General features: G+C 37.6%; 1 protein-coding gene across 4 annotated transcripts in view; it reads right to left on the reverse strand.

The window, feature by feature from the left end:
• The window catches only part of FGF13 (fibroblast growth factor 13), a 574,996-nt gene that overhangs the window by 45,499 nt on the left and 503,117 nt on the right, over positions 1 to 26,380 (reverse strand). For all 4 annotated transcript variants that reach the window (XM_055565011.1, XM_055565012.1, XM_055565013.1 and 1 more), the window contains one exon: positions 21,181 to 21,284. In XM_055565011.1, the coding sequence (XP_055420986.1) occupies positions 21,181 to 21,284 (104 nt within the window). The remainder of the gene's footprint in view (positions 1 to 21,180; positions 21,285 to 26,380) is intronic.

Raw genomic sequence — 26,380 nt, forward strand, 5'->3', positions numbered from 1 at the left:
GAGATTTTTCTTATTTAAATGGGAAAAATAGGAGCATGTTTGTATGCTGATGGGGATTATATGTTACAGAGGAAAATATGATGACATAGGAGGGACGGGTGATCATTTCTGAACTGATCATCTTGAAAGATGTGGGGTTGAATCCAGTGGAAAACTGTAAGGGCTGGCTTTCTATAGGAGCAAGGAAAAGTGACATAATAACAGGGGGGAAAGGCAGAGTAGGTAGGCATAGATATAAGCGGGTAAGAGAGAAACTGGTGGAAGTACAAGGGAAATTTTATTTTCTATTTTCTTTGTGAAACAAGAATCTTAGCCTGAAGAGCGGGAGGAGACATTCAGGATTTCAGGAGAAAGAAGTATGAAACAATCAAGTACGTTGGTATAAAAGTAATTCAACTAGGAAAATTCTAATAATACTAATACTAATAAGGAGAATGAGGTAGAGGAAGATGGCTTTATATATGCCAACATATTTAAATCTTTCAACCCTATGGCTTAGTTTCCTACTACTATCCCCATATTACAGATGAGAAAACAAAGTCAAGTCAGCAATTCATCTGTGTAGCAGGCTTACCGGGAAGCATTGATGGTCCACCAATGATCAGTGAAATCATTAAAGTGAAATCAGATAGCAGCACTGTGTTTTCCTCCAGCCACACATGTGCAGATGTCAAATTGGCAAAGATGTGAATTTAACTAGGGTGGGGATGTTGCCAGTTGATGAACAACGAGTGGGAGGAATTGAATTCAATCGATAGTGTAACCAAGAGTGATTAGCATGATGGATTGTTTTCACCTAAGTGGGGGAAGAAGCTAAGTGAGGAAATGGACACTCTGAGTCTGGGGACTAGAAGGAATGAACTGTACAGGCAGAAAGTGATTGTCAAAGAACACGATGCTTGAAATTACAATGGGGATAAAGGTTACTTTGAATGACCATCTACTGTTTTCCTTCAGAGTGGATGGCTGAGGTAGGATGGATAAGATCACTGGAGAAGAAAAATTCAAAGAACTGAGAGGTCACAGCACCTGAAAGCCATCTACATGGATACTGAAATCATCAAGATTTACAAGAGTAATGTTGGAGAGTGTCTGTCAAGGGGCAATGGACAGTAGTGTTGAAAAGAATGATAATGAAACACAAGAAAGATGCCTCTTAGCTCCTCTTCAATTAAGGGAAAACTAAAAAGTGGTGCACAGTCCAAGATAAACTAATAATAGAGAACAAACATTTGGGAGTTCTCATGGTTATAGTTCCGAAGACTGCCCCAAACCCTTGTCATTTTCACAAATAATCAGTTTCATATCAATTTGCAACTTGCTGACTTCTGATCATCTAATATGCAACTTAGTGACAATGTCACATATTAAATCAACACACAGACAAAAGGGACTGAAAAGTTGAGGTAAGTTAGACACTGTCCAAAGAACACTCTGTTTCACTTTCTTATCTTTTATACAGGTAATATAATTAATTTTAGAAGCTTTGATAAAAGTATAAAAATAAGAATCATGTATGATTGTACCATGCAGTAATAACTAGTTTTGAATCTTTGGAGGTATGTGCCTCTTTTATAGGGAATGAGAGCCCAAGAGTTGGGGCCTGAGTCCTCAAAGAGATTTTTTGTTCTTGAACCTTTTTAATCTTAGCAGTTTGCAATAATTCAGGTTCCTGTTAAATTATGGAGAAAATACATGCTAGTTACTAAAGCATCATTACTATTAATGAAAGGTTTTGCTCTAAATGAGAAATACTTGTTTTGAATGAATAGAAATATCTTCAATCTGTAGCAGAATGGCTTAGTATAGAGGTACTGGGGGGTGATCAAAGATTACAGACAGCAGAAAAAAACATAAGAAAGAGAAAGCTGAAAAACTCATACTTCAGTGAACCTGCAGCTATTTGGTCCTTATAAGATTTGTTAGCCCAGCAGCCTAAGAAGCCAGGGTGAGCTGAAACCAGCAAAGGTGATGTTGATGGGGCTATTCCAGTCCCAAAAGCATGTTAAAACATGGATGGGATTAATGCACTTAGAAAACCCAATTAAATGTCTAGTAATGATTTATTTTTATGAATACATGTTTTCTTCCCCAGTACGTATCAATGAATTCAGAAAGGCTAACTGGACCCTCAGTCTCCCTGTCTATAAAAAAAAAGTAGGCTGCAAAGGGAAAATGGTATATTATCTGAATTTGAGTAGATCACCTTTGTAGAGACGGTCGTGATTTCCTTACACGGAATTCAGAAAATTATGAACTCCTACTCATACATCAGCCAATCAGAAATTTAAAAGGTTGGGGAATATGATTAACATTTCAAATAGCTCTTCCTTCAGATTTAGTTGATTCTTTCCCAGAGAGCTTCTCATATGTCACTACACCATGCACGGTCTGTTAGATTCATGCACTGATAGAACATCTCTGCAAAACAAGAGCAGAGCTGCTGATGAACTATGGGATGGTATCTTAGGAAATAAAGCAGCGTTCCAAATACATTATCCTGTGAAGTGGATAACGAAGCTGCGAGATTCCGACATGTCAATTTTTCTCTTAGTATCTTTCATGTGCTCTTTGCTCCTTTTGATAAATGGCATATACCTTTCACATCATCAAACCTAGAAAGAGGAAAGCTCTGACTACAAGCCTATCACCATGCCCTATTCATGCACATTTATGACTGGACCCTATGTTTTTCTTGATAGATAGGTGAGCCACGGAAATTCTGAGCTCAGAAATGATCCCAGACTTACAACATGAACCTGCATGAGTGTAGTGTTTCACCCCCACCCCCGGCCCACTGATATTCTTCAGTTCATTTCACTTAGAAGAGCTCAGCCCATAATGAGCAAAGAAATACACTCAACCAAGTAAAACAGGATAACAATGCACCCATAAGAGATGGTTTTCTTCATAAAAGTGTTTCAGAAAATACTCAAAAAATGGATTGCTCCTTCATAAGCTGCACTTGTAAGCTAAAATTTAATTTTAGATTCTACGGTTGCATGAGCCTCATGAAAAGTCTCTGAAACTTTTGTTACATAGAAGGATGCCTTAAGTTCAATGTTCATTCAACCACAGTGATGGGGATGCAAAGATTCATTGAGCACCTATATATGTCAAACAATTCACAGAAGTAATCTTTATGAAGCCCAGAAATATGTAATACTCCATGTTTTAGATGAGGAATCTGCAACAGATCACAAAGTGGGCAAGTGACAGTGAAGGGTGGACATGCTTATGATGTAGGTATTGTGTCTCAGTTGAGGGTTCTCCTAGTCCCCTACTTTCTGTGACCCTACAAACATGGGGAATAAGGATAATTCTTTCCCCTATATTTCTACGAATGTATTATGAGATGGAGAACCTGAAGAATTGCCGTGCCTAAGGAATATTTGCTATGCTAAGTCACTTCAGTCGTGTCCGACTCTGTGTGACCCCAGAGATGCAGCACACCAGGCTCCCCCGTCCCTGGGATTCTCCAGGCAAGAACACTGGAGTGAGTTGCCATTTCCTTCTCCAATGCATGAAAGTGAAAAGAGAAAGTGAAGTCGCTCAGTCGTGGCCGACTCCTAGCAACCCCATGGACTGCAGCCCACCAGGCTCCTCCATCCATGGGATTTTCCAGGCAAGTGTACTGGAGTGGGGTGCCATTGCCTTCTCCAAAGGAATATTTACACTACCCCTAAAGATTGTACCACTCTGGTGGCTGTCTCTCTAAGATAGGAAAAAGCTCACAAGAGTAGAAAGCTATTGGGTTGGCCAAAAAGTTCATTTGGGGTTTTCCATAAGTTGTTTTGGGAAAGCTCAAACTCCTCAGCATAGTTCTACAAGTTAAATGTGCTCAGAATCCTCCTAGTTCCTGACAGAATCCTATACATCTCAATTCTCAAATCTATTTACAAAGAAACAATGTGGGAAAATTAATCTTACTGTTTCTCTATAATGAAATGATTTGTGCAGAAACAGGAATTTTATGACAGATTCTGTGTCCTCTAAAAGTTATCTTTAATTTCACTGTCATGTAGAGATTGATGAAAGAAAGGAGATAAACTATGCAACAGCTTTTCCTGGCTCATTGATGAGGAAATACAACAGAACTCCTTGGGTTTAATTTTCAGAAATACCAAAGGCCAGCATTTTTGATTCTCTATGAAATTCGATATAAAGAAATAGATAAGCAAAACTTAAGTCAAATCTGGTACATTAGACCTTCCTCTCCCTTCAGATCAACAAAGCTTGAATGGGTTATCTGCTATCAATTCCTCCAAAGAAATCTCAAACATGTTTTCTTGTCAGAAAAAGCAATATATATTCTAGGGAATCATGCTTTGATAAATCATAGAAGAGAGAAAATTCCCATTAATATATCAGACGTTTGCTGATATTCTGGAGTAACACTAACAAAATCTGTTAACATAGTACGTAAGCAACTAGGGTAACTCTGTGGGTAAATTTGGTTTAATTTAACCTCTGATTATATATTTGTTAAACTGTGCATATTCAGTTATGCCCAGAGATCCCTTTTGATAAATATCAAGTTTTCAAATACTGTTCTACTGGGTTTGGAATGAAACTATAGAATGGATAATTACCATCTGAGAGAGGAAAGCCTCTAACTACCACAATTACCCACATTAATTCAAATTGCATGAAAAGAGAAAATAACAAATGTTTGGAAGACTGCACTATGGGGGAAACTAAGCAAACTAGCACAAAGAAAAACCTGATATTAACAGAAGAAGGAAATCATGTATTTTCTCCCATTGTATGCGGTAATGAGAGTCAAGCTTGGAGTCCACTTGATTTGTTTCCTGGGTCAGGAAACAAACAAGTTTACCAGTGGGCAGGAATACAGACAAGGCAAGTGAGCCCTTCATTAGGTGATGTAATAACTGAGTGTAGCAAAAAAGCCTATTTCTAAGCCCAAATGAGAAATGTTCTCAGTCGAGAAATATCTAGTTATGTACCTTACCATTTTCAAAAGCTGTCTACCTCCCTTTACATACAGCAAACTGCCATATTTTGACACCATTCACACGTTCATTTATGAGTCACAGACCATGGAAATGTGACATTTTCCACAGTTGAGCAGGGTGAAGAGCAGGACCATTAAGCGGAGGCAATTAGAAGACACAAACAGTCATCCTTTATTGGTCAAGTCCAATCATATCCCCAGTGGAATCCTAATGGTACTTTTATATAAATAAACCAGATCATCAAAAGCAGAGACAAAGAAGATAAGTTATAATGAAAGATTCATTAGAAACCAGTAACAATTTTTTGATCATGAGTAGAAAGTTAATTGTTCTTTTCCCCAGATACAACCCAGCTATTTCAAAGATGGTCCTTGGTCAACCAGTACCAAGGAGCTCTCATTAGATCTGCATGCTACTCAACTCTATTGCTGGAAATTTTATGAAAAAACTTCATGATGGATACAAAGTTCAGGTATTTAAGACTTGCAAAATAGATTCTAGGGGTCAGAGGGATCAGATGTAATTATCTCATTTAGTATAAGGAAGGGAGCTGCGTGCGTGTGTGCTAAGTCACTTCAGTTGTATCCAACTCTTTGCAACCCCATGGACTTCAGCCCGCCAGGCTCCTCTGTCCATGGGATTCTCCAGGCAAGAATACTGGAGTGGGTTGCCATTTCCTTCTCTAGGAGATCTTCCCGATCCAAGGATCGAATCCGAGTCCCTTGCGTCATCTGCATTGGCAAGTGGGTTCTTTACCACTACAGCCATCTGGGAAGCCCAAGGAAGGGAGCTACCTGAGTTTATACTTTTATCTAAACTGGACTTAGAAGCTGCATTCTCAGCTTTCTAGCTCAGTGTGCCCACCTTGGGATTCCCTGGACAATTGTGACATTACTACCTATTCAACAGTGTTTCTCATGTATAAGAGAGGACATGATTTATCAAGTGGCATTTTATTCATCACTATCTTGCAATGGTGACAGAGACTTGGTAAACACTCAAGCCTCCATGAGGAAGGGGGGAAGCCCACGTGTATTCTGGCTCTCCAAATGGTTCCTTTCTAAACTGTGGTGTTCTTGATTCAGCCATCTCTTATTATGGAAATGAAAGAAATAATTTCATTTCTCTCATTCGTTGGCCTCTAACACAGTAAAATGTTCTATCATCTTCTATCATTTATTAAATCTTAGTATCTATGAGATATTTAATAACGAATTTGCTATGGAGGGGGGATATAAAAGGAGGGCACGCCATTCTTATCCACAAATAGCTTAAAATATGGTTTGAGGATGCTCGATTTACACACAAGAAACACCTGGGAAATAAAAGAGGTACATGAAAATATGACATACAGTCTGCTCTTAAACATAAAGTGAGGCCCTGTGATGTTTATGCAGGTGTTTCTAAGGTTGTAATGCTGCAAGGAAATTGTCTGATACTGTCACATACTTCTTTAATCTCTGTATTTAAAATTGGCTTAATGAAGCCAAACAGAGGAGGGCCTTAAGGACACGTAATCCAGCTTCTATCAAGGGACTTTTGCTAAATAAAAATTTGAAGACTGGAAGTTCTTCTATGAGTAATTCAGGAGAGGAGAGAATGACTGTAGACAAAGTAAATGATAAAGCAAAAACAAACAAGAGTGTCTATCTCATTTGAATTCAGAATGTCATACCTGAAGGGAAAACGAACTACTGGGTATCCTTATAAAAGAAATTTTCAGTTGAAAGCAGGAATTAAAATTGAGTTGGTAAGGAAGCTTCTTTGAGCAACCACAGAGACAATAAAACTGTCTGGAGGAACAATTTGCCATTGAATTAAGTGGGATGATCACAGAAGGTACATGATTGCTTTGGGGACTACAGTTAGTATCATAATAGCAAAAAAAAACGTTCTAAGACCTCTGGAAGATATGTGAATCTGCCATGAGATCACATCAGAGGTGGTGATGCTGAAATTCCACAGAGATCAAGATGCATGAAACAACTAGAGAAAAGTTCATGGTATGTTGCAAGAAAGGCACTTAATATTTCTTGGCCAACACTGCCTCACATATAAACATTAGGTACATACCTGCAACTTCTGGAATAATGAAGAATTCTTTCAGTGTGACTCTAGGTCATAATGATCAAACAGATTTTATTGGACAAAAGGATGAATTTCACGTTACTAATTTTGGGTTTATTGTCACAAAATATACTTATTTTGACTTTGCATTTAATTCAGCAGTACAACATGGTGATCCAAAAGCAGTACTTTTTTTTTTTTTGGATCATTTGTTACACACACATACTATGATGTAAGCAATAGGGCTAAGAAAGAGGAAATCACCATATTTGATATTATGTGTTTTTGATATTATTACTACATTGGGTTCTCTCTATAAATCTAACCTTAGAATCCTAGAGAAAGGAAAAACTTAGAATAAAAACTCCTTTTACAGCAAACTTTCTTTCGCATGACACAAGCTAAACTCTCTCAACAGGATCATCCTTTACAGAAAGAATACATTTATATCAAGGGTCTCCCATGAACTTTGACTCATAATGGATTCTGGTAAAGTGGCTCTGTATATGGCTTCCTGAATGATTAATTTCCTCAATATATCAAATGAAACACTGGTCCATGACAAAATGGAAATGGATTTGGTGGCAAGAAGAACAACAAATAAAGGTTTAATAAAATCTCATACAAAAGACAAATTTCCTCTATTACTGCTGTATTTAGATAAACTCCCCATGAAAAATGTTATTGTTTTTAATGTCTTGCTGCTAACTTTTAAGAACAAAGTTTTCCCTTAAATTCTAAGAGAAAATACATTATTTATGCAAAAGTGACCCTGGTTGGCTTAGATTTCCCCTTAATGCTCCAACAAATGTTTGAAAATGCAGTGTAGCCACTCGACTGGGTGATACCATATGCTAATACATAACTTATGAAATAGTCATTGATTCCAAGAAATTAAAAGTTGGTAACACTCAGAAAGTGTGCTTATAAATGTGAAATGGGAACACGATGAACAATTTGTGAAGTAATTAACTAATGTGCCAGAAATGAGCAACTTGCTGATGAGACTTTCCAGGTTTTTTCACGGTGGGTCCTACTTTCATTTCCCTGAACTGGGAACCAGATGAAGTTTGACATCCCTCAGGTTAAGGGAGTACCGAGCCATTTAAAAATCAGGATTTAACTATTAATAGACGCTAGAAGTGAAAGTTGCTCAATCGTGTCCGACTCTTTGTGACCCCATGGACTGCAGCCTGTCAGGCTCTTCTGTCCATGGGATTCTCCAGGCAAAAATACCGGAATGGGTTGCCATTTCCTTCTCCAGGGGATCATCCCAATGCAGGGATCGAACCTGGGTCTCCTGCATTGCAGGCAAATTCTTTACCGTTTGAGCTACCAGGGAAGCCCAATAGATGCTATGTACTCAATAAATCAGTGGGTCGCTATCTCATACTCTTATGACGCATTTCATACAGAGGGATCTCTATACAAATGACAGTGAGGTCTTGGGAGAATTTTTCAGATTACTGAATTCTAGATTTGATGAACTCTATATACTGCTAGCTAAGAAAATTATATCATATTAAAGGAATGATTTAAGGAAATTATGCAAATGACACCTAGACTTGAGTATTAGGCAGGTATGCATAGAAACAGGCTAGAATTGTATGTTTGTAAAACCTCTCAAAAGAGAAGGCAATGGCACCCCACTCCGGTACTCTTGCCTGGAAATTGCCATGGATGGAGGAGCCTGGTAGGCTGCAGTCCATGGGGTTGCTAGGAGTCGGACACGACTGAGAGACTTCCCTTTCACTTTTCACTTTCATGCATTGGAGAAGGAAAGGGCAACCCACTCCAGTGTTCTTGCCTGGAGAATCCCAGGGACAGGGACAGAGGAGCCTGGTGGGCTGCCGTCTATGGGGTCACACAGAGTCAGACACGACTGAAGTGACTTAGCAGCAGCAGCAAAGCCTCTCAAAGGATGACTTAAGTCACCATTCCATGACGCATAACAATACTCCAGGAAATAACAATAATAATAAACACTCAGTTAGGCACTGGTGGTTAAAGCAAAGCAAAACTCCAAACCAACTAATTGTCCATCTTCTTTCAGCAGGCTTTTTTATATCAGCATTTAGTCAGTTACAATAACCACCCTATCACAGCACCAATCAACTCTCATTATGGTTCCAATTTTTAAACTCAGGCAGCTCACAATTATCCTGACAAAAATGCCAAGTATTTCCCTCTTCCAAAAAGAAGATCGACCATATAAAAAGACTATTGTATAAATGCTTCTATATTTGCCATAAAAAACACAGTGTCAAATATTCTGACAGAAAATTCTAAGCAAAATAACAAGAGAGCCTGAGCTTTAGGTGAGTGATAGAACCATTTAAAACCTGTTTGTAGAGCTACCTGTATGAATTATTAGCACAAATGGGGAAAAAAGGCAATGATGGCAAACGTATTTGAAAAGATCTGCCATCATATAATCTCCTCTACTGACTCACTGAATTCCTGTCATTTCATGGCATATCTTTACCACTATGGTGGCAACAGGGATTATGGGGCCTGGGCCAGGTCACCCGGACTGTTGAACCCAGAAGGTGGAGCGTCACCCTTATAGCCTACTTGGAATTTCAGAGCACTTATAATCTTGTGGAAGAAAAAGAGTGAAGTTTCTTTTTTCATTTTGGGTCCCTGAAACTGACAAGACTGAGGTGTCTCGACTGACAGAAAGTTCTGAAACAAATCTAGTCCAGAATTGTTTCAAAACCATCTGGAATTCTTCTACTTCTTTAATACTATCACTCCTCACCAGTTTGCTTGCATCTTTTGATGTTATGATGGTACACAATTACAGAAACAGCACTACCATCCCGCCGGCTGGTTGTCAAACTTCCTCTCTGCATCCACACGAAGGTGACAGCTGGGAGACCAGAGCCCTTACCTCTTTGACAGCAAGAACCATGCAAATAGATGAATATCTCCACAACAGTAAAAGACAAACAAAACACACCCTACCCCTCAACCTTGAGGTCAAAATCCACTAGTCTCACCAAGGCTTGAGAGGTTCAAGAAAGCTGCTGTTTGAGGGATGGTGAAAGATGAATTACGGAGATAAAAAAGCACCCACCCCCCCCCGCACCCCGACTCTGGAGAGAGGGCATACCAAAAAAGCTTCCAAACCACGGAAAATAAAACGCTGTTCTGTGTGCCCCAAGTGCGAACAAAAATCAGGCCATGGTCCAGAGCAAAGAAAAGCACTGAGCAAAACCAGCCATCATGGTTCCCTTGACCTCTTTTCTCTAGGTTAATTATTGGTTTGAATAAAGTCTCATGCCTAGATCAAAGACACTGGCACTTAAAGTGTTTCCTGAACCTATTATCTTATGCGAAATTTAAGAATTGTTAGATTCAAATACCCTTGTGACATGCAAATGCTTTGTTTCATGGATTGCCCTACTGGAATCAGAACTTTTTTGGTCTGAGCAAATGACTCTCTCTGGGAATAGAAGAGAAGAAAGAAACAAAGTCAGTGGGCTAGGTGACTTCCCTTGCTGGTGAGGATATTATGAATGTAAATATAACAAACAGCTTCAATAAATGTGCTTTTTATCCATTTGCTGTCTCTAGTGTTAAATACCTATCTAACCACCCACCTAGTCAGAAAAAAGTGGTCATTTCCTACCAGTGATCTTCATGGCAAATGAGGAAATGGAGCCAGATTTTGACCCTACAATTTCCTCTTGCTCTGAGACCCCTCTTACTCAGTGACCACATCAATATATATTTAACGCAACTGGTAAATTTCCACAATGATGCACCCTCCCCCACCCCCATCCCCAAGGACATTCAAATTGTTTCCCTATATGGAATTTCTTACAGTGAATTCTAGATTAAAAATATCATTGCCAGGAAATGGCAACCCACTCCAGTATTCTTGCCTGGAGAATCCCATGGACAAAGGAGCCTGGTGGGCTACAGTCCGTGGGGTTGCAAAGAGTCGGACACGACTGAGCGACTAACACACACACACACACACACACACACACACACACACGAGGCTGCCCAACTGGGGGATAAACAGGTTATGTTGATCCCTCCAGCAGTAGATCAACTGTTAACGATTAGGGCTCGGAACTTAGGACAAATCTCCTTATGTGCACTGTAAACTCCAGCCATCGTCAGTAGAAATCAACATGATCACGGGGCTGCCTAGTATCTGAGGATGTTGCACAGATATCTGGTCATTGATTGGTTGATAAAGCTCTTGGGCTATTTCAGGCCCAGATGTGTGACTGGGCTTTCTGAGACTGGAGGAATGGAGGGAGGTTTCAGCACATTTGTACGTTAAAAGTTATGAATTAACTATTAATAATAGCTAATCTAGAAAGTATATAAATTAACTATAATATAAAATAAAATTTAAAAAATTAAATAAGAGATATGACACAGTATAGAAATACTCAGCTTCTGATCTCTCCTAGGCTTTGCCTATAACTTCTTCAGTGGAAAGAGTCTGCAAAGTATTAACACTTGTATTACGGTAAATCATCCTTATGATGATGTGGGCAGGGACCAGGGAATACTGTATATAATACTTTTGAGAATTTTTTAATCAAACCAACAAGCAAACACTTTTGTTGTTGTAGCCTTGCTGATTTGGGGGCCAGATTATAGCAATGGGTTTGTTATGCACAGGATTTTCTGTTATACTATTTGCTATACACAAAGGAGTATACCTGTTGACATCTCATTTCTGAAAGCTATCACTGTCATTTTCTAGTGTCTCTTTGTCAATTATGACAGTGTCATGGGATGATTCATACCCTCCCTCTGTTAGGCATCTTTTCATCCTTTGTATTTTTACAATCTATGTCCTAACACCTTGGGGCTGTTACTTACATTTGACTTTTCCAAATCTCTACAACAATTTTTTTTCTCATGTAAAAAATGGACATCATCTCTCATTCTAGCTACTTGTTTTATGCTGAGCCAGAATTCCTATACACATCTGAGGCCCTTATGGAAGGACATGTAACATGGCTACTGGCTATATGTGAAATCTTTTTAAGAAATCAATGGAGGCTTTTCCAGTACTTTCACTTCCAAGACTGTCAAAAGCAGTTAGCATCAGAGAATCTGATGAATAACTTAATCAGAATTTTAGTACAGACGTGTTATCTATTCACACATTCAGCCTGGGCAAAACATATTAAATGTATTAGTCAGGGGCTTGCCAGTTATTAACCTTGGTTACAGCTAGTATAATGATCAGAGAAACGCTTTCATTTAAAGTTTCCCTGTTCAGAAGTCACAATTCCCTTTAAGCAGTGTAACCATTGAAACCAGTGCTGTTGCCTTCAATTTTTTTCCTCATGTCTCAGTAATTCACTTTCTTATATAATCGTGAAATGTTAACACTTGCAAGGAAGGATGGAAGGTTAAAATTGGCCCTTTTAACTTATTTTAAATATTCCAAAGGCTTGACAGAAATAATGTGCTTTGTCCTTATTCTTTATTATACACATCTTTACTAATTTAATAAATATTTATTTAAAAGGTAATTTTTGCTGGGCATTGCTCTCTGACTAAGAGGGAGGTGGAGAAAAATAAAACCAGTTATTCCTTAATGAGCATAGGATTCATTAGGCAAACTATTCTTAAATATAGCTTTCGTGGAAAAAAGGATAATAAGAAAAAGGGTCTTGATAGGCTCTGTGTTTTCCTATCACACTGTAGATTAACATTATACTAAAAAAACTATACAAACAAGAAAACAGGGACTAAAAACAATGCCTATACCAAGCCATGAGATTCACTGAATGATTACATAAAATATAGCTAAAAAGTCTTATTTGCTCTGTTTTACAAAGCTATTAAGCATTATCAAATATGTTGCTAGAGCAATCTCTAAAGGTATTACACGTTTGGTGCAGGGTATGTATTTAAAACTGAATTATTTTAGGAATTCCATAATAATTCATCCTGTAATAGCAACAGAGCTATGAACATAAAATTGGTTTCTTTCATTATCTTGCATGTGTTGTGCATGTATGCATATGTGTACATGTGTGTGTATTACCTCCTTACATCTAGTTTTACTTGCTAAAATTCTTCTTTGTTATTCTTGCCAGTTATTTTATTTATTGGCTCCAACAGACTGGCTTTTTTTCCTAAAAATATGAATTTAGCTTCTGAGTTAAAGCCATGAGACACTCTTTTAAATATGTATCCCAATGACCTTTCATTTGGATTATTTTTTCAACTTGGCCTCAAAAACAGAATTGAGAGCCAATCTTATTCTATTTAGCTACAACTACTATTGTTTCCTTGATTTCTGAGAAAGTACTATCCTTAGTCATTTTCTCCACCTAAGAAATGAAGAGCTTCACCCTGAATAATTTCCCAGTTTGGTTATTTCTTTTTTAGGGAGACCATAAAGAGAAGGCCCTTGACTTTGAAGGCACAACCAACCAGAATCATCTAATTTCACATTCAAATAATGCCAAGCTAGATTTTCTTTCACATTTGAATGAAATTTCCATTAACTGCAAAGAGAACTAAACATGTGAAATAATCTGTGACTTAGGAAATGTGTTTTGGGTTTGAAAATTATGCTGATTCACCAGTATTCTGAAGGAATACCTAAGATGAATACAGATACTTTGGTATATTTTTCACTACAATAATTATAATGACCTCTAGTTCAATAGTACCAATATAATAACTGCAAGCCTCTTCAAAACATAAAATTTGTCTCCTTGAGCTAGCAGAGTCATTCATTAACAAATAAAATGTGCTTGTTTTCTTTGCTTTTCTTCCTGTAAAATAATCCCATTGTTTACATTTCCCATTTTATTGATACCACTCAGAAATAGGGATGTATGTGTATAATTACCCTTACAACCATTAGTCTGAACTGAAAGTGTCAATCAAAAATGTTTAATCCCATAGCCCGTGGAAACAAAAAAGTTTTCTAGATGTGAGTGAGTGAAAGTTGATCAGTTGTGTCTGACTCTTTGTGACCCCATGAACTATACAGTCCATGGAATTCTCCAGGCCAAAATACTGGAGTGGGTAGCCCTTCCCTTCTCCAGGGGATCTTCCCAAACCAGGGATCGAACCCAGGTTTCCCACATTGCAGGAGGATCCTTTACCACCTGAGCCACCAGAGAAGCCTTTTCTAGATGTAGGTACCAAAATTTGGAATCTAAGTTTTCAGAGTCATAAACACTAAACATAAACTAATGTTTTAATTAGAAGGTAAAATTTGTGTCTACTTGTTTTGTAGGGAGCGCTATACATGATGGCTACTGGCTATATGCAAAATCCATAATGATCATTTTCTTCTGTATTGGATATGATAGTGCTCATGTTCATTTGAAATGTATTTTCTTTTATAACTGAGTTAATCCCACTTCCCTAAAGAGCAGTAATGTTTAAACCAGTGCCCTTTCACTTAATTATATTAAATTGAAAAGTCTGTCATAATAACCCCAGAAATTAAATTACACAAATTTGCTGATATACAGATTTGACATAACTCAAACATTTTACATGCTACAAATGTTTGCTGGGAGTACATTCATCACTGTGAATTGATCGATGAATTCATCTAAACTTTAACATCCTTTCTGTATTAGAATATGGGCTTGAGCTGTGAAGCCATATCACTGAAAATTAGATCTTAAATTGTCACATACTAAAATCAGAGAAACCAAACAAATCTGTAAAAGAGTAAGTTCTCAGATGACAGCTAAATGTCCTGAACATCTGAGGCCTCTTAATATAAACAATCCCCCTACATACAGTATGAAATCAAAACATGTATCAGAATGCATTTTAATTTACCTGGACAATTTAAATTTCCATTAAATAATGGAATTTAAGCTTAGTGACTAGAATGCTGAACCCAGGAAATTTTTGTTGTTGAATTGCATTTTTTATGACACTTGTTCATTTTGGGGAAAATGTATTAAATTTTCTCAACCTCAAATTAGCTTATAGTAAACTTGTATGGTCTATCTAAAAAAAAAAAAAAAAAAGAAGATCATTTCTCAGTTTATGACTAATTATCCTATTTTTCTAAAGAGATTTGGGATACCTGAAAATATCATGTTAAAAACTGCATTCTCGAGAGCAAGTATTTACTCAAAGTGTCTCCCAATGGATTGTTTGCTAGTTGCCACAAAATAAATTTAAAAAGCAAGAACTATACAGTGGAAAGTCAGTCAACATCTTGAATGGATCATCAAAATTAACATCTATGATGGGAGAAGAAACTTGCTAAGTTTAAGCTAGGTAAAAATAATTCGATAGAGAAGGAAAATGTCCCCTTAGTTCAGATCCCAAGTCTGCCTGGGCCCACGGGATCAGTAACACACATTGCTTCATTCCCATTGCATCAAGCGAACACTCAGGGAGACCTGCTTTCTGGTCTTGCATCTAGTTTGCCCAGGATCATAAAACAGCAGTTAAAATCACTCTTAAAAGTCCTCTCTAGAAATATATGAATAGAAAAGTTTTGCCTGTCAAAGGATTTCTACTTATCTACACATTTTAGCTACCCCTACAGTAACCCAAGCAACACTGTGTACTTTGGAAATGGAAAACAAGTGTTGATGAATGATAAATAATTAGGCAGGGAAAAATGCTGTTACTAACTTCCGGAACATTTCAAAATCAAAAGATAATGCTTTGGGCTCGGCTTTGAATCTTTACTATCTTGTTTCTAATATCTGTTATTATTCCTCTATTAAAATAGATACTAGGACATTAATAACACTTTTACATTTAAGACTTGATTTCCTTTAGTTAATGTTTATTTCAAGCAGCTTTGAAATATGTATAACAAATAGCTTTATATGAGTAAGTTTTGAAGAACTCTCAAAAGCTGTACAACTCATTATTCTTTTTTTTTTCTTTTTTTTTCATTATTCTTGGTAAAGAAAAATCAAAGGTATGAACAAAGTTCTCTATACACAATGAGTAATAATTTCCTTACAGTTCTAGAAAGACTTAGTTATATCACGGACAAAAGTAAATATGTTATGAAATAATGGCTAATTATGATTCTCTGTGCCACAGATGGTTTCTCACTGCCACTTGAGCCTACATCAAGTCTGCCCCCATGGCAACAAGGAAAAAAGGGAGGGAGGGGGGAAAGGTGCAAAAATCCTGAGATTAATCATGGAAAGCAAATTGCTCTCTGTAGCAATAACAACATGGGGGTATTGTTTCTTTGTTTAATGGCCAAAGGGGAGTAAGAAAGGGCAAAAGTGTAAAATTGAATTTGAAAGAAATCAAGGGATGTAGAAGCAGAAATGCAAAAGAAGACAGGAAACAAAAGAAAATAAAATAAGAAAGCTCTTCCAAGGATCAGCATTTTCTTTCATCTCAAGAAATAGTCCTTCAGAAATGTAAAAGCAATTTGTTTGCAAGAACAGAAAAAGATCAGTTTCAGAAATTTCAGATATGGGACAGAGTGTCTATAAATGCATGGTTTCCAACTTCACTGGGGGTGGAGGTGGTTCTCAGTGCTACTCAGCAATCATTTTCCTTACTTGTCTTATTAGTGGTTTTCAACCTAGGCTACACATTAGAATCAGCTGGGGAGCCTTAGAAACTATTCCTACACAGACATCCCCCTCAGATGTTTTGATATTATTGGTTCCTGTTTAGCACACAGAATGGAATTTTCTTAAATGTCCTCAGGTGATCCTAATAGGTAACTAAGATTGTGAACTATCATTCGACCAGGGGTCAAAAAACATTTTTTTTTTATAAAGGACTGCTGCTGCTGCTGCTGCTGCTGCTAAGTCACTTCAGTCGTGTCCAACTCTGTGCAACCCCATAGAAGGCAGCCCACCAGGCTCCCCCGTCCCTGGGATTCTCCAGGCAAGAACACTGAAGTGGGTTGCCATTTCCTTCTCCAATGCATGAAAGTGAAAAGTGAAAGGGAAGTCGCTCAGTCGTGTCCGACCCTCAGCAACCCCATGGACTGCAGCCCACCGGGCTCCTCCGTCCACAGGATTTTCCAGGCAAAAGTACTGGAGTGGGGTTCCATTGCCTTCTCCGTTATAAAGGACAAGATAATAAATAATTTAGGCTTTGTGGGGCAACTATTCAACTCTGCCATTGTATTGCAAAACTTTTGAATGGGTGTGACTGTGTTCCAGTAAAACTTTATTTACAAAAATAGGTGGTAGGCCTGATTTGGCCTGTGGGCCACAGTTTATTCACCCCTGGTCATTAGACTGTCTCTTTTCTCTCCCTTTTCCTAAAACCACTGTTGCAAACCTTCACCCTGTGTCATCCTTATGCCTGATTTTTAGCTGATGACTCTTTATCTTGCTTCAATCATCCAGCTGGAAATTCTTCAACTTCCTTGTCCATCACCTGCAGATTCAGTGCACCTATGTTCACATCTGTCCTCATCAATTTACTGTAGAAGCAGCATCTCAAGGTGAATCTGATCTTCTCACATATTCAATTCCATCACTCTCTCTCTGACTCCTTTGAGACCCTTACTCCACAAAGGATCCCATCTCCTATGTCTTCAACATCTCCATCTCTACTGGCTCTTGACCTTAAGCTAACAAATATATTTAAGAGTCTTAGGCAAAGAACCCTCAAAGCCTTCTTCAATTCTGTGTCCTCTAAATACTCACCCATGTCTCCCCTTCCCTTAGAAATTCTACAACTACTGCAAGTCCCCTGTCTCTTCCCATTCACTCTTCAAGTCAGTGCAGTCTAGCTTCTGTCTCTACTACTCTGTTCAAGGTGCTCTTATCAAGAATGCTCAAGACCTTCATATGGTAAATTTCTAGTTCTTGTTTTACTTGTTTTCTTTGAAGCATCTGACATTGTTGACTCTTCCAAAAACCATCTCCCCACTTGGTTTTTACAATGCTATGGCATCTGTCACAATTTGTTCTTCTGTTGCAGGGCTTCCATGCTATTATTGCCTAATATTATTTGACAAACTCTTTTTTTGCTTCTCATGCTATGTATTCCTCAGCTATTCTCATGGCAACAGCCACCACCTACATGTGATAACTCTCACATTTTATCCCTAGCTCACACCTCTTTCTCAAGCTCTAGGGTCATATTTTCAAATACCTATGCCAACCTGTACTTGGGTATCTTTTTTTTTTCCTACTATTGTTTTTCTTTTATTCTCCATCTTGGTTAATAGCTCACCATCAACTCAACTGCCAAAGATATAATTCTCACTCCCTTTCAGGGACCCTAATAATACTGTGCACATTTTAAACAACGTCTACCTGAAGATGTTTCACTTCTATCTGTGCAGTGGATGGCAACTATATACGTTCAACCGTACATGGTGCTCCTGTTTTCCCTCCAAATCCAAACAGCCACCAAATCCTCATGATTCTACCTCTGAAATACCTCCTGAATCCATCTCCTTTTAGCCCCTGCCACTGCAAATGTTTTAAGGCAGACTTTACTCAGCCCTCACCAAGATATTTTTGATAACTTCCTAATAGGTTTTTTTCCTTGCCATAGCAGTAGCCTCTGTTTCCTGTTCCTCTTTTCGCTTCCTCCTCGGGTCACTGTCCAATCCTATTTTCTCTAACAAAACTGCTTGCCATATTTCAGAAGTAAAAGTGCCATGGTTTTATGTAAGGGACTAGTGATCCTTTCTCTTTGGTTACCCATTTTTCTTGACGAAATAAGATATGTCATTTAGCTTTTTGGTCTTGTGGTGCTAAAATCACTAAGACAGGCAATATCCTGAGAGTCGGAGTGCTACACTTTAAATAAGATGATAATAAATCAATCACCCACTAAGGATGGTGATCAACGTGGCGATGGGACTCCAAGTCACAATCAGTAAGAAGTAATGGGAAGAATCAGAAAATTTATCCTGGAGAAGATTCCAATTCTTTCCTGGAGGAGATGAATTTGGATATCTTTTTCCTCTGAACTCCAGGATTACCAATCAGACATCTCTCCTCCTTAACCAAAATATAGCTTCTTTTCTTTAATAGGAAATATTTAAGATTTCTTTTCCTTAATGGGATATGTGTACAAAGAGACCCGTATTTGCTATAGATTGGCCTGCCTACCAAAGAAAGGAAGCCCATCCATCTACAATGCTGAGTCCCCTGGAAGGCCTTCCTTAGAAATGAGCTCACATTGACATTTACCATCTGCTAGAATAATGGTCAACTTAAATGGTAGGGTATGAGTTTTGACATCAATTCCTTCCATGTAATACTCTTGCCCTAATTTTCTTAAGTGGGAACATGTGTCATACTAACTAACTTACATGACATTTTCTCATTCTAACTTAAGTATTATTTCCAAACTGTTTAAAAACATTTACTATTGTCAGATTAAAAAAAAAAAATCCTCTCATCAGGGCACCTCAATGGTGACCACAACTCAGGTAAATTCTGGATGCGTTACCAGTAATGACTTCCTATGTCATCTGCTATTTACCTTCTCAAAAGTATGCCCCACATATTCCATTTAGTTCCCATGCCTGCACAGGAGTTGCAGAAAGCAATCATTTCTTTTATGAAAAACCTACCTTTGCATCTGGTCCTGGTGAGGTAGTCTGTTGATCTAAATAAGGTTCATTAAAATACTTCATTGCTAAATTACCTTACCTCAATGCACAAATCTGAAAGACAAATCCCTTTTCCTATTGTTTTTAATAACATGTGTGTATGTGAGTGTTAGTCACTCAGTCATGTCTGACTCTTTGCTACTCCATTGACTGTAGCCTGCCAGGCTCCTCTGTCCATGGAATTCTCCAGGCAAGAATACTGGAGTGGGTTGCCATTTCCTTCTCCAGGGCATCTTCCCGACCCAGGGATTAAAACCTGGGTCTTTTGTACTGCAGGCAGATTCTTTACCATTTGTGCCACCAGGGAAGCCCTGCTTAACCATGTATTTAATAAACTGAAAGATCTCATGTAGTTTGAGATACATTCAAATCTTGCATTTGTAAAAAGGATAAACCCCCTGCATTTATTTAACAATAAGACAGTAGAAATGGCCTGATGGGAATGCTGATAGGGACTGATATTTGAAGATTATGCTGCTAATCTTTTATTGTAAAATCTGAAATGTTCTACCCCAGTTTACCAAATGAATGAGCCCTTTGGTTCCACTCTTCTCCCTCCCCTCTTTCTCATCCTAGCCTCTGAAAAACAGAGTTATGCTTTGCTTTCACCATTTCTAAGAATCTTTTTACATACCTGGCTTTGAAATAAATTTAAGGGACAGGCCAGAGCAAGAGTGTTTAAAGGTAACCACTTTTGCACTTTGAGGAATAGATAGATATCTTTAGTCATGGTAATAGACTGCTTCAAGGCTATCTAGAAGAAAGTCTGACAAGCAATTTTCTCCATTTTTAACATCTTATCCTTTTCTTAGACTATATGAAATTCAAAACAAAGATTTAAAAAATTCCATATATTAAGTGGTTTCCTCTAATCAGTAACTAGATCTACTGCTAACAGTAAAATACTAACCCTGGCACTGTACCATTTCTGCCTATATTTAAATATAAAATTTTAAAAAGCTTAATGTGGCCCCAGGTTCCTAGCTGAACTGTTGTCTACATTGCTTATAAATTTCTTGAGAAAAGTTTCACTTTTTACTCCATTCATCACAAACTTCTAAGAAAAAGCCAAGCTGGAATTTGTATGTAGGAAGAGTGTACTTGATGGAAAAATAGTACTTAGAGATAGCAAATATGACCTAATAGAACTGAAAGGTAAGATAAAGAAACACTTTTGAAACTGTTCTTTGTGTCCTAGAGTTGATTTGAGGAAGTGGTCTCATTAATTTCCTTAGGAGTAAACATGGATAGATATATGTTGAACTGAGTTGTACAAATGGCTTTGCTTCCCACAGTTGCAAAGCAAGTCTGCAAGATAGACATTTGGGTTGAAAATAACAACCCAAATGCCAATGTATGCAAAAATGTTTAGTGAGTCTTTGAATTTTATACCAAAAATGTTAGCTTCAAATGATTAATTAGTAATACATATACTTTCATTGGAAATTAATTTGTCTTTTTTAATATTTCCATCCAGAACACTCCTCCTTGAATCACACAAACCTGCAGTGATAACACATATGTAGCAATTTCCCTTCATATCAGATGAAAACTAGAATAATCAAAACATGAGCACAGTGAAAGGCTTACCGAGGTGTACAGGTATCCCTCGCTGTTCATTGCCAAATACAGCTTGGTTTGAACTCCTTGAATAGCCACCACTCGAAGACCCACAGGGATGAGGTTAAACAGAGCTGCAGCCAAAAACAATGTGAAGACAAGGTTACAATATCGAATTCCATAGCTTTTCAATATTTCCAGCAGGGCTATCTGGCCTTCCAAAAGTAAAGTCTGCTTGGTAAGAACATTCATATATGTATATATGGATAGACAGATATAGATGATAAAGCCTCTTCTACCTTTCAGTACCCTCAATTCATGGTTGTAGTCACATAATGGGGATGTAATTTTCAAACACCCTGGAGAAAATGGAAGGTAATTCCATGGTTTGTACAGTGTTGGAGGTGGGGAATCTTGATGCTTCTGAAGCGATCCAGTTCCAGGAATTAGTCTACATATTAAATAACTTTATCTTCAACAAACCAAGGTTTTAAACTGCTCTCTTAGACAACTGCTGAGATTCACAGACACAGATATGATCTACCAGTTGGGGAGAGATTCCTAGAATCTTAGAAAAGACACTAGTCCAACTCCTTCACCTAAATTATCTGTATTATTTCTGACACAGTAAAAAAAAAGAAATCCAGGACTTGAAAAAAAAATCATTTTGGAATCTCATGTTCCCAAAGTAGTATTTCTTAAAGAACATTTTTTTAAGATGGGGTTCAGAGGGGTCTTAGCTTTTAGTCTCTGGGAGCAAAGGTTATAGGAATAAAAACAACGAACTTGAGAGTTTTATTTAATTTTTTTTCCTAAATAGTTGTAAGTGGGCAGCTGGCTGGTGCCAAAGAGGACTTCATTTCTCCATTTGAAGGTCTGATTGCGTGAAACTTACATCCCGGCTGTCCTCACAATCACACACCACTCACTGGAGAAAACCAGTGGGTGTCTTCCCCCTACCAGCTGTCTACTCCCTCCTACACCAGGAATAAAAATAAAACAGTACATTTTTAAAACATAGTGCTTGCCACACACATCTTTTGAAAATAGCCTGTGCACCTTTCTCTCAAGAGTCCTAGACCAATGTTGACGATTTTTGCTTTGGTGTGTAAGTTTATGGAGGATGATAAATCAGTCTGCTATCATTTCTGTGAGCAAGAACATAGTCACCCCGTGGGCAGGAATATTTTTTCTCAGATCTCTTATCTTGATGTATATATATTCTACCACAGTAGGTGGAGTTATAGAGATGAGAAATATTAATGAAGAACTCAATATTCCTTGGTGAGCCTACAATGTACCTTTCCCTTAAAATCAGGGTGTTACCACAGAGGAGCTAGGACAGATTGTATGGTGCAAAATGCAAGTGTTCCTACCACATGCTGCTGATGGCACTTCATTCAATACTCATCATATTAAAAGCTGTGCCCTTCTGTTATGTGAGGTGAGGGAAAGGAATTGCACAGATTGCAAACTAGGATCTCATGCTATATTTGACCATGCAGTGCCCAGGAATGAAGTCTGATCTTGTTCAGCATGTCATGTATTTGTTCCATCTCTTTCTGTGATGGCACCTTGCTCACAGCAGGTGCTCAACACACATTTGTGGACTGCTAGCAATCTGTATGGTGAAATCATGATATTATATTTTTGAAATGTAATAGATCACGGTCCCATTACATAACAGTTCAGAGTTTTAAAATTCTGATATCTAAGAAATCAAATGAAATCAAACAAAAACCTCCTTATGGGTTTGGCTTAAAAGGCATAGCACTAGACAACTATAACACCCGCGTATGCTGGAGTCCTAGTTTAATCAAACTAATAGATGATGATCGATGACAGGTAATAAAGGATATTTAGAATTGTTTCTAGAACTCCATTGTTTACAATATTCTGAACCTTCTTAGTTCCCTGAATGCAGGTGGTAACAAGCAAAAAAAAAGAGAAAGAAAGAGAGAAATATTTGATTTTCACCATGTGCCCCAACTACTCTGACATGTGTTTTAATGGGCAATAAAATGTTTAATTCTCAAACATCAGATAGCAGTAGAAGGAAGAGAAGCAAAGAATATGAGTAACCCATGCCCAGGATTATCTATCCCTGAATAATGGTATGAACTGTACAGTGGCACATGGATTTTTCACTATGTACCATAGATATCTGTGATGCCCGATTCAAAAATAAAAAATACCACACTAAAATAAAAAATTGAAGAAAACAGCAAAAGTGGAGAGTGACTGGTGATACCAGTCCAATTGTTTTTCTTTAGACATTTAATATCATAAACATTTAAGATCATTAAGATGAATTTATGATCAATTAAGATCATAAACAGGCTTGTCTGTCTAAAGGGACAGTCTTTCTAGATAAAAAAGAAAAGAAATTATTACATCAAGGGTGAGCTTGCACAGATTAAGTATCCTCCAATATGCCTGTTTCTCTAAATCTGGAGTACTTCTTCATGGACTTATGATATTATTTTGATTAGGATGAAAATATGCTAAGCATGAGAAGCAAACAATGGATTTTATGTGTGTATCTAAAACACATTCATTAAACATCTGATATCTCTTCTTCCCTTTCTGTCAAAATTTTGAGGAAAAAATAAAAGGGCCCCATTTCTTGTTTCCTGTTGTATCTACACAAAAACAAACTCCTTGTACATTGAAAGACCCATTTTTCTTAGAGATGTGCACAGAGTTGGCACTCAGTGTTTGCATAATACAAAAAGGAGGCCATCTTTTTTTTTTATCAGTTGGGTTAAGATCAACTTTTCAAAGGGAGCAATTTAAAAAGTATATATTAATGTTGATCAGAAAGACTTGACCCATTAAATTGGTAACACTACTGGAGGTTTGAAAGGAAAGTTGCCTATTCTAACATCGCCCTCACTGAGTCCAAGGCAGATATAATAAAACTGCTCTCATGAAATGTCTATCATCTTTTCCTTTTCAGGGGGCAATACATAATTTACAATGGCTGATTTGTTCATGGTGAGATTTTACTGGACTGATATTTACCATTGTAATAAAGCTACCTAAGGTTAGCTTAAATGCATAATACCAAATATATGTTTTCAGAAATAGATGTATCTTGGTAAGTGTGAATTGATTTGTTTTATCATGATCTGGCTTATCATGTCAGAATTAAAATATCATAAAATCAACCAAGGTGAACCAAGTGAGAAAAAAATATGATGAAAAACCCTAAAAATTAAGAAAAATATAAACATAAATAACAAGGATGCATATTAAGGAAATAGTATATTAACAAAATAAATAATGAATGCCAAGAAAACTGCTTGGCTTTAGGGGGAAAAAAAGAATACATCTGCATAGTTAGACTTCCATTTTAATGATGATCATTTTAATGATCACTTTAACCATTAAATATTCTTGTTTCATGATGACTTACACCCTACAATATACTCAAGTGGGAAGAAAAGCTAGCCCGCCGGCCTCTGATCATACTTGGCAGCTGGGGCAGAGTCAAGCCCCAAAGGCTTGCTATTTCTTTTGAGACACTTTTCATTTGTGTGCTTCATCTTATGGTAATACTCACCCTTGGCTGACTCACCTCTCATTATTTCATTCTGCCTAAACACAGATTCTGGCTCTTTTAAGGCCCAACAATATCATTAGTATGCAGAAATGCCATACATATCAGTCAGTTATAAGACAACCAGGAGCTATGTATATGCAGGAACTGAAAAGTAAAACTGACTACCTGAGTCCACAGTTAAGAAATGGAGCTTTATTTACATACACATGTGTGTGTGTGTATACGTATGTATCTATGTGTAGATATATGTGTGTGTGTATAGTACTCTACAATGACTACATACACTGTGATCTTGAGGTGTGTGCCGTATCACTGCTTATACAATACACGAATCGTCCAGGTTTTTTTCCTTTTCGGGAAAGGCATGTGAACATTGGACCCAAAATAAACTTTTCCACTGATTTCTGCACTAATCTGCAGAAAATGTTAAAAGTAAGTGAGGGAAAACCTGACTGGGTGGGGGTCATTAGCAGCTGATCATGAACTTCCTCTCAGTAATGCCCAACAAATCCGTTTTGCTGAGGCACTTTGGAAAGAGGAGCAGCTTTGTTGTTGTTCAGTCTCGAAGTTGGGTCCAACTCTTTGCGACCCCATGGACTGCAGCAATTCATGGGAAAGTTTTATGATGGACTCACGTCTGTTACAGGGGAACAGCAAAACCCTCTAATTAGCCTTGACTCATTTTTTCAAATAGAAGACTATACCTGAAAGAACATCTAGCATACTCATTGTAGAACTGCAACAGCATTTTGCAAAACAGTGAAGAACGATAAAATCGTTTATGTATGGAACTTTTTCATCCTAGGTACCCACAGAGCTTTCTTTAAAGGTGACTTCCTCTTGAGATCTTGCCTTGGCCATCAATCAGCCCAGGAAGCTTTCTTAAAAGATGTGAAACTCTTTTAACACTCAACATTGGAACCCTTGTCTATGGCTTTGCTCTCTCTAGCCCTGTACCTCTGAAAATGCTGCAGAGGACTTGTTCGCTTTCAGATGGGCTTTTCTTGGCAATGGCACAATTCCTGGGAGATTAATGAAGTCTGAGGGAAATGAAATATAAATTATGGAAAATTGGGAAGGAATTGTGAGAACTAGGTGATTTAGCCTCATGAAATATTGAATATGCCTACAGCAATCTTCTAATTGCAAAAAAAAAAAACAACCCACCAATTATTATCATTGAAGAGGGTGTCACTATTAAGGAGTTCATGCATTTATGACTCCAAATAAATAAAGCCTATCACAAAAGGTTATATAACATCTTGGAATCACTATCCTTCAGTAACTGGAAATAAAACTAACTTTCTTTTTGATGTGCTTCTCTTTTAGGTTCACCATGATGGTCTCCAATTTGGTCTTGACTCAAACCATGATTAAAAATAAAGTGCTCAAAGAAATCTCTTTACCCACCTGTGGAAGTATCTCAATGTTAAAATCCCAATTAGTCTGAGAATTATCAGTGTGTGTAGGGCAGGGGGAAGAGAAGTGAAAGCTTGTAATGATGAATTCTCCTGACATGAAACCACTCTTCTCTCTTGGGATGAGACCGGTGCTTAAGAGTAGAGATAACTGTGCTATTTCAGGATCAGTGTGGGGGTGAGTAAATTTTCTGTGGGAAAAAAGTAATAAAATCCAAAGGACAGCCATAAATCTATCCAGATTACC

The sequence above is a fragment of the Bubalus kerabau genome, chromosome X (genome assembly GCF_029407905.1).
Source record: "Bubalus kerabau isolate K-KA32 ecotype Philippines breed swamp buffalo chromosome X, PCC_UOA_SB_1v2, whole genome shotgun sequence".
NCBI classification, from domain to species: domain Eukaryota; kingdom Metazoa; phylum Chordata; class Mammalia; order Artiodactyla; family Bovidae; genus Bubalus; species Bubalus kerabau.